The sequence below is a fragment of the Calidris pugnax genome, unplaced genomic scaffold (assembly GCF_001431845.1).
Source record: "Calidris pugnax isolate Ruff unplaced genomic scaffold, ASM143184v1 scaffold27, whole genome shotgun sequence".
NCBI classification, from domain to species: domain Eukaryota; kingdom Metazoa; phylum Chordata; class Aves; order Charadriiformes; family Scolopacidae; genus Calidris; species Calidris pugnax.
In genome coordinates, this window is record NW_015090893.1 from 7,467,090 (window position 1) to 7,476,396 (window position 9,307).

Sequence of the window (9,307 nt, forward strand, 5' to 3'; positions counted from 1 at the left end):
TGCATGAAGGGTGTGGGAAATCAGGCCCTTTGAGAGACGTGCTCCTCCAAGAGGACAAAGCCAGGAAACATGCATGGTGGGGATAATATGAATGTCCAGAGGTATGGATTTTGGAGGCAGATTTTTCCCCAAAATGGCCTTCGAAATATTGTGGCACTGCTTAAGCACAAGCAATTGATTTCCTGGGTTTCCTGCAGTGAGGACAGGACGAGGTGAGGGAGAGGGGTGGATGGATGGACCTGTTTGCTGACATGTTGCCCGCATGGCTGTTAGGATGTTTCGCTTCCTCTTGAAACATCTGTGTCCCTGCTTACTGTTTGGTCTAGTGGACAGGACATCAGACTCTTCTCCAGGCTCGCCACGTGGCTTTGTCCAGTGCTTTGGGGGACCCAACTGTTGACCAGGGAAGTTCATCTAGAGCTGCTGTTGTAAAGGGGTTTGAGGGCTGCGCATGAGAGCACATCTGGGGAGGGGTGGGTGGTGATACTTCCCTGATGTTTATGGGATTTCTTTCCCTCTGTAGAGGACAGTTCTTCTTTAAAGGCTCTGAGAAAGAAATTTGAACTGAAGTGAGTGCATGGTAGAGCTTTTGTGAAGAGCAGGTGAGAGGAGAGCTGTCATATAAAAGAACCTTTACTCCTAGGGGAGAGGAAGAACTGTTTTAGACAAACTGCTCTTTGGACCAGACTAGCTCACCAAAGCTTACATTTCAAAATGCAGCTGGGTTTTTTTTGAAATAAATTTCACTGGCATTTCTTTTATGAATAGTTGTGTATCTCTGTGTGTTTGCGCCTGTATTACAACAGGAATTATCGTTATATAAAGCACTTAGCTGTTGGTCAACTGAGTCCAGTAAAACAATATCTCTCTGAAGCTGCATTTTCTTTCCAACAGAGGAGAAGTACACCGTTATTTACCCATACACCGCGAGAGACCAGGATGAAATGAACCTGGACAAAGGGGCTGTGGTGGAGGTGATCCAGAAGAACCTGGAGGGCTGGTGGAAAATCAGGTAAAACGTCCCTACCTCTTCCTCTTCCCTGGCAGTGCAGCCGGGGCTGTGCAAAGCAGAGACCTGGTGCGCCTGGGATGTACAGTCCAAAGGCAAGCCCAGGGTATTGGGGAGGGCAGAATACCAGGACTCATTTCTCTCCATCCCTACAAACTAAGGCTAGCTGACGTTCAGGGCTTCAGCCAAGCGTAGCTGTGGTTAAACATCTTTAAAATCCCCCGATTTCCGGTGCTGGGAGGTGGACTGTGTCACAGCATCACATGCCCCAGCAGCGCAAAGGGAACTGGCGTGAGAGCACCAGTGTTAGGTCGTGTGCTGCTGATGGGAAAACCAGTGAGCGTCCTGGAGGCAGGCTGCATCCTCTGGCTCTGTTAGGAGGCTCCTGCAGAGAATGGCCATTGTCCGAGCCAGGTCTGCTCTGTGCAGGGTGTGCTGAGGCCAAAGACTCCAGATCATCCCAAGCTGATACTTGTTTTCTCCTGGAAACTCATTTTCTCTTGTCTGAGGTCTAGCAAATGGCTGGACTCGAGCAGGGTGGGAGCACATGCTGCAATTTTCTTAACCTTATGTTGAACCTGTGGTCTTGGCAGCAAGACCCAGAAAAATGCAAAAAAAAAAGAAAAAGAAAAGCCCCAGAAAAATGTCCATTGACTTTTTAAGCAGAGGAGAGCTGCCATGAGAGCTCTAAAGGCAATTACAAGCTCAGTAGCTGGTGCCATCTGAGCGTAGTGGCTGCAGCCCAGCCAGCGGGGAGAGTCTCTGATGCTGGCGTGGGACCCTCCAGCATGGCAGGGAGACTCAGCGGATGTGGTTTCTCAATCAGATCGTTGGTTTCTCTCCTAAACAGAACAGATTTAGAGCAGGGAAGGGATCCAGGCTGCCGGCACTCAGGCAAAGGGCTTGTGCTTTCTCCAAAGACCAGGTACATCAATCCCAGCAGCAGCTCTCTGGTTTTCCCCTCTGCTTCCCCGGCCAGTGCTCTTCGTTCCTGAACTGGAGCCATTGCTGAGGTGAAAAGGAAATCAGGCTTCGTGCTTTTCCCAGCCCTTGGCCCGCTGGCCGAGGCCGGCTTGCACGGGAGCATTAGTCATGGCTGGAGCTCTCCAGGTGCCCACGTGCCACAGGGCATGACTCCGAGCAAGCTTGTTTTGCCCAGATCCTGCAGTACCTTTAGTCAACACATGTCCTGAGCTGCGGCTCCAGGGATGTCCGATGGCTCAACACCACTCGAGCACAGTAGGTCACTTCTCCAGGAAGGGCTTGTGGTCCAGTCCGGGGACTCTGCACAGTGACGCTGCTGTTGTTGCCACTGCAGGTACCAAGGCCAAGAAGGCTGGGCCCCCGCCTCCTACCTCAAAAAGGGGAATGGAGAGATGTTCTCACAGAAGCTGGGATCAGGCTCCTCCGCTCATTCCTGTGCCTTGGATCTGGATGGCATCTCCCGGCAGCAGGTTGTGGCGAGCCGAGAGAAGGATGGGCTTGCTGGCCAAAGGGACGGGAGGTTCGACAGCCGTCCCCTGCCCAATGCTGACATCCGACGCAGTAAGTGGCCGGTGGGGAGGAGGCTAGTGGTGGCTGGGGTGTCAGTGCAGTCTGTCCTGTAGGCTTTTGGGCAGTGTAACGGGGTGTGAGGGAGACAGAAGGTTTGCAGGTGCTCTGAGCTCTGCAGCAAGGTCCAGAGGTGACATTGCACAGGCTGATGGGACACAAGCACAATGCTGCCCAGGGACCCGGTGAGGATCAGCAAATGTGATGGGGATAAAAGCTTCCCCGTCTCAGACTGGAGATGCTCTCCTCTCAGAAGCAGGGGCTTTTTAATTCCTCTGCAGGTCAGGTCTTCTGGGTCAGGCCTGCAATGATAAAGCAGTTTCATGTGGTGACCTCAGCTGTATTTCTCAGTGGCACTTGATGGTACAAAGCTGATGGGATGCCCTCAAAACCTGGGTGACCCATGGGCAGACAGGTTTCTCCTTCGGCTTCCTTGCCCATGGGGCAGGCTTGGTCTTTTCCTCTCTGATTTGTCTTTCACTTGTCTTTTGTGAACACACGTGTGACCAAAAGCCAGAAACTCAACAGCATCTGAAATTCTTCCTCCACAGAGTCACCAAAGATGAGGCAGAGACCCCCTCCTCGCCGAGATCTCACCATAGTAAGTGCCAGCTGATGTAGGAGAGCAGCAATGACAAAGGGAGTCAGAGAGGAGCACTGAAAGGAGCTCTGGTCGCTGGTTATTCTTTACCTGGGATCTTGCCCCTGTACCATGTGCTCTTCTGTCATTCAAGGCTGGAGTACACGTGCCACCTCCCTGCTGTCTTAAGACTCTTCTTTTTGCATGTGGTCTTTAAATGAACTTTTGGCCAGTCTGTCCCACAAGGCTGGGTTGCCAGTGGGAGGCTGCAGACTGGCTCCCTTCCTCTGGGGAGGAGGACTCTGCTGTCTGCAAGAGCTCTGGCACTGAGCAATTTTCTGCTTAGCCTGGAAATGGTTTGCTGGTTTGTGTTGGTGAGGATGGTGGTGGGCAGAGCAGGTCTCCCTGGCCTGGCCATGCTGGCTTGTGTCTCTGCAGGCTGGTGGGCTGTGCAAGGTGTTGTGTCACACCTTCTGTAGAAACACACTGATGGGTTTTCTTTTTTCTTGTCATAGCCACGTGGTTTGAATCTGCCTAAACCTCCTGTCCCACCTCAAGTGGAAGAGGAATATTACACCATCGCTGACTTCCAGACCACCATCCCTGATGGCATCAGCTTCCAGGCAGGAATGAAAGTAGAGGTGAGACTGTCATCTTCCCTTCTCACATCTTCATGTTAGTGCAGTGCTCCATTGCTCTGGGACCTGTTTCAGGCAGGAGCTCCCTTTCCAGGCAGGGAAGATCTGCTCACCATGGTGTTCTGGGTGGAAACTGGGCATGGTGGTGCTGTGATTGCTTCTGTGGACTGTTAACATCCCAGGGCTCTCCTAGAGTGGGAGAGAAACCTGTATGAACTCATGAGACTTTGGAGTTCCTGGTGCTTTTGGTGGCCTGCTGTCCCCTAAATGTTGGATGCTGTGTTGTCTGAGCTACTGGAAATTAAAACCACATCACAAATTGGAGGTAGAGATGGTGGTTATTTTCTTATGGAGGCCAGGTGTAAAGCTGGAAGCCCTTTCAGAATTGCTTTCCTAGCACACCCACCTTTACTGGCAGAACCCCTCTTGCCCATGTGATTTTGCTTTACAAAATGTAAGCTGTGCCTCTCTGAGAGGATTTTTCCCCTTTACAGCTGTGCCAGTCAGCTTCTCCCGGGTGCTGGCCCCACTTCTGGAGCACACAGGGGCCGGGCAGTGTCTGATCCGTGCAGCGTCGCTGCCACTTGATTGCTCCAACAGTGCCGCGCAGTGGCCACTGCCAGCACCCGGCATCCCCGTCCTCTCTCCTGGGCAGGATCACAGAATCACAGAATGTTCATGGTTAGAAGGGACCTTTGAGATCATCTAGTCCAACCACACACAAAAAAAAAAAAATTAAAAAAATGAAAAATGGTAACAGCTCAACTGCAGCTCCTTGACAGGGCTAATATCATTCCTCAGTCCCATGGCACGCAGGTCCCCTTCCCTGGCAAAGGTCGTTAGCAGGTTCTCCTCCTGTTAGGATACCAGTCCTGTGATTACATGGCTTCTGGTTACCAGGATGGAGAGGCACAAAGGCCATGTGCCACCCTGGCATCATTTCAGGGACACCCAGCATCCCCTCTTGTGCAGAGAGAGCTCCTACATACGTCTGAAGTTTCCTCTCCTTCTGGCAGGTTATTGAGAAGAACCTGAGTGGCTGGTGGTACATTCAGATTGAGGAGAAGGAAGGCTGGGCCCCTGCCACGTTCATTGACAAGTACAAGAAAACCAGCAACGCGTCCAGGCCGAATTTCCTGGCTCCACTACCCAACGAGATGGCCCAGCTCCGGCTCGGTGACACCACAGCTGACAGCAACACCAGCGAAGAAGCAGTGGGACCATGTCGTCCTCTGCCAGAGGCTCCTCCTAATGGTACGGACTGTGGTGGGAAGTGGGCCAAAGACTGGAAGGGGAAGGAGGCTCCCGAGAGTGGGGACCTAGCCTTTGCTGGTGGCTATGAGGAAATTGTGGACCATGACACGGAGGAGAAGCCCAGCCTGCCGCCCAGGAAGGAGTCCATCATTAAATCAGAAGGCGAGTTACTGGAGAGGCAGAGGCCTCCCCCCAAGCCTCCAGGCATGATTTTGCCTATTATCCCACCTAAGCAGTCAATGGCCCCAAAGGACAACAAGAAGCCTGAGCTGAAACCGGAGAAGGGCAAACTCTTCCAGCTGAAAAACGAAATGGGACTGGAATGTGGACACAAGGTGTCAGCCAAGGAGGTGAAGAAGCCAAACCTCCGGCCCATTGTCAAGCCAACCAAGCCAAAAGCTGAGCCCGTGGAGGACAAGCCTGAGCCCATCACCCAGAATCCATTCTTGAAGTCAAGACCTCAGATCAGACCAAAACCCGCTGCAGCCCCCCGAACTGACCCACATCCAGCTGATGATAAACTGGACATTTGCAGCCTGCGAAGCAAGCTTAGACCTGCAAAGTGCCCAGAGAAACCCTCTGAGCAGGACACTGCTGCTGGTGAAAGCTCCTTCAGTAACGCCGTGGTCTCTTCAGAGGCTTCTGGAAGGTTTCAGGAGCGACCAAGTACAGAGAGCAAACCCCTGCCCAAGCTGGAGAGCCAGCCTGTGAAAGAGGTGCTGCCCAAATCTCCCCTGGGCCCAGCAAACACCCCGGGTGCCAGGGAGCCCCCGCCGCAGCGCCCCATTGTGCCACCCCGCAGACCACCACCCCCAAAGAAAACGGGGGGTCCTGCCCCTGGCCCCGTGGCAGAGCTCAGGGCCCCAGCACGGGAAGCGCCCGAAATCAGATCGTCCCCGGTGCCAGGGAGGCCCATGCTGGTTCCTCCAAAAGCCAAGCCATTCCTCTCTGCCTCCATCCAAGAAGAAGCCAAAGTGAAAAGCAGCGTAAGCCCAAAGGTGGTGTCCAAGCCGGTGGAGAGAGGGGAAGCCAGGGAGAGGACCTCAGCCCCCGTCTCCAGTCAGGACATCAGCAGGGAAGCTCTCTATGTGGCAGTGGCGGATTTTGAAGGCGACGAGGAGACCAACAGCTTTAAAGAAGGGACTTTGTTTGAAGTTCGGGAGAAGAACAGCAGCGGCTGGTGGTTTTGCAAGGTCCTGACTGGGGGGACGTGCTGGGAGGGCTGGATCCCTTCCAATTACCTACGGAAGAAGCCATAGCCGCTCCTCTGCTCACATGGCTGGAGGTTCCCTGGTCTCTCACCTGAATATTTAATTAGCAGATTAATTTATAGTTTTCCGTGAGGCTGGCTTTGAAAAAAAAAAAAAAAATAGTAATAGAGATTCCACACATCCCAGTTGGTGCCCATTGGTGGCAGCGTGGAGGAAGCAGCTTGATCTCCCCTGCCCACCTGTGTGCTCCTACTCACCTTCCTCCCCATGTACCCCCCGAGCACTTTGCTCCTATGGCCATGCCAGCAGCCCAGCCATACAGCTGGGGCTGCTCTGGCCAAGCTTTGTGGCGTATGATGGCTACCATGGTTCTCCATGCTGTGGAGATGGACCTTGGTAGACATTTTTGCCACCTGTATGGGGAACTGAAATGGAATTGAAAAGGGAGAAGTGAAGCGTGGCGCGGTACCAGCAAAGGAGATCTCACCTTACAAAAAAGGTTTGCCTTTCCCTGAGGCTCAGGGTCACAGTCAAATGTTGTAGGTCACATTGCTTAGTCCAGGTGTGTAGCCGAGCCACAGGGAAGGTGGCAAAAAGAAGGAATGATCGCAGAGAAACAGGGTCCCTGTAGCTCTGTGCATATGTGCAGGCACAGGCATTGCACCCTGGAAAGGGCTGTCCCTCGCTCCCCGCACCGTGCATACCACAGGACCATCCCTTGGTCCATCCCTGCTCTACGACAAGTGTTGTTAACTTCAACATCCTCCTGGTGGAAAAAAAAAAAATACACAAAAATACACACACACAATGGACATATATAACAGGTCCTCTCTGTGCAGATCCAGGACACTACGCAGGCTTCTCCTGTGCAGTGTTGCAACCAAACAACAAGAGGTGTTTTGCCTCGGTAGCTGAAGAATACTATGCAAGGCACAGAGGACCAAAATGACCCCAAAAGCCCTGAAAAGAGGATGCTTTGCTTTTCTTCCCACACAGTCTGCCCTGCCTGTTGGACTATTAGGGGACCACGCGTTCCCAGGACCCACAGAGCTTCCCCAGGCTGGCGGGCAGCAGCCAGGAGGTGGGTCCTTCAGTAGGTGCTGATATTACCAAGTGCAATCCAGAATGTGGGAGTTCAGCTCCTCACCACAACCAGTTGCGAGGCGTGTCTGGTGCTCAGGGGCTCCCTGCCTTGTTCGTCACCCCGTCTGCCTGTTTTCCAGGTACTTTCCTTTCATCCTGCGTGGCGGGCTGTTTGGGGGGCTTCAGGTCAAGCGGAGCCTGGTGTTTTTCTGTGCTGACATTCCTGCCTGCCAAGCTTAATCTTGCCTGCAGTGTTGCTTATCCCAGCAGGAGGATGAGCTGTCGTTCCCCAGTGCTGCTTTCTTCTCTCTGTACTTGGCTGCTTCCAGATGCAGGGCCCCATTTCTCTCTCCAGAGGAGCTTTAAAACCTGTTCTTCTGTGGGTTTCTTGTTGACCAAGCCCTGGAGCCCTTTCTCGTCTAATTGCAAGTGTGAGCGCTGCAGCCGCAGCTCTACAGCCACGTTGTTTTCCTGCTGAAAACAATTATAGTTTTCCTCTAATTTGAGGCTGGCAGAATTGAAGCAGTGTTGTCCGCCCCCCCCCGAGGCACTCACTTCCTTCTCTGTCCTGTATTTTCTACCCTGGAAACATGGAGTTGGAGGTGTCTCTGTCTGTGTACAGAATGCAAATGGTGGTGCCTCACACCAGGGTTGTTCTGGGAAGGGTGATGGGACAGTTTGTCCCACCTGATCTGATGGAGAAGTCCTGACCATCCCAGTCCAGCCTCATACCCAGAAGCCCCAAGGTTCATTTTTAGCTGTGGGAATTCACACCCCCGGCTCTCCAGCTGATTCCTCTTCCTCCCACCTACAGTTTTCTCTGGTGGCACCATCAGCCTCCCATCAGGCTGACTCACCTGCGCTGGCAATAAGCAATAACATCTGCAACCCAATCCTCTAAGAACGTTCCCTGCGTGGCACATTGCGAGGTGTTGCTGTGCTCCCGGGAGAGTTGCGGGGTGGGCTGGGGGAAAAATGCTGCCCTGTCTCTGTGCATCTCTTGCTCCCGTAAATCCCTTTTGCTTTGGAAAGGAATGGGGACAGGAAGAGTTAAGCCAGAGCTCTCTGGCAGCCAAATCCAGCCCCCAGCATAGCTGGGGAGGGGGCTGGACCTGTGCCCCCCATCCTCTCTGGCAGGGGGTGAAAGTGCTGTGTGCCCTTTCCCCATGGCACTGTGTCCTTGCTCTCTCTTCCTGAATGGCCTTTTAATCTCAGCAGCATCTCTCCTTTCTCTGTCTCAGAGACCTCACTGCCCCCGGCTTTCCTCAGAGGGGACAATGCTATTTCTGTGACCTCCCTACTAAATGAGGGCTATTTCTGCTTTCCTCCCAGACTGAACCTCAGAACTGGTAGTGCTTCATTTTGCTGACACAAGTACTGTATTTGGCTCATTGAGGGCGTGATGGGATCGCTCCCTTGTTCCCAAAGAGCTTCCAAGAAGGCAGGGTGAGTTCCCAAGGTGTGTGTGGGGGGTCACCCTCAGTAGGGTGCTGACACCTGCAGCCTTACTCCTTCCTGCCGCTCTTCCATCTGCGAAGGGACTGCAGGTTGGGCAAGATGCTGTGAGCCATTGGGCTGGCAGGGCTTTGCCCTCCCTTGTCCCACACATGTGTCCCCCCCAGTTTGGCAGCCGTGCTCACCCCCTGCCAGGCTGTGCCTCCTCTCTGTACCTCGCGCATCCAACGCGGCCAAGCTCCCCGACTACCTCTGAGGAGGAGGAGGGCGGCCGGGAGGCTCAGTGCCCTGAGTTTGGCCGCACGGTGCATCACCCCATCAGCCAAAGACCAACCTCCCTCCTTGCCCACCAGCAGCGTGGCCCTGAGGCTGGTGCTTGCAGCAAGGGTTGGGGTGCATCGCCATGGTTTGGGGCAGAAGAGCCAGGTGTCGGGGTTGGGGGGGGGTCCCACAGCTCGGCACATTCCTGGCAGGCTCTCAAAGCCTGCTTGTCCATGTTTCGCTGTATTATGTAGGCGCATTTAAA

The 9,307-nt window shown here is 53.6% G+C and overlaps 1 protein-coding gene across 2 annotated transcripts in view; it reads left to right on the forward strand.

Annotated features, from left to right (window-relative positions):
- The window catches only part of SH3PXD2B (SH3 and PX domains 2B), a 78,312-nt gene extending 69,005 nt beyond the window's left edge, over nt 1-9,307 (forward strand). For both annotated transcript variants that reach the window (XM_014948234.1, XM_014948235.1), the window contains 5 exons: nt 895-1,012; nt 2,328-2,554; nt 3,112-3,161; nt 3,656-3,781; nt 4,795-9,307. In XM_014948234.1, coding sequence (XP_014803720.1) covers nt 895-1,012; nt 2,328-2,554; nt 3,112-3,161; nt 3,656-3,781; nt 4,795-6,291 — 2,018 coding nt within the window. In that variant the 3' untranslated portion in view covers nt 6,292-9,307. The remainder of the gene's footprint in view (nt 1-894; nt 1,013-2,327; nt 2,555-3,111; nt 3,162-3,655; nt 3,782-4,794) is intronic.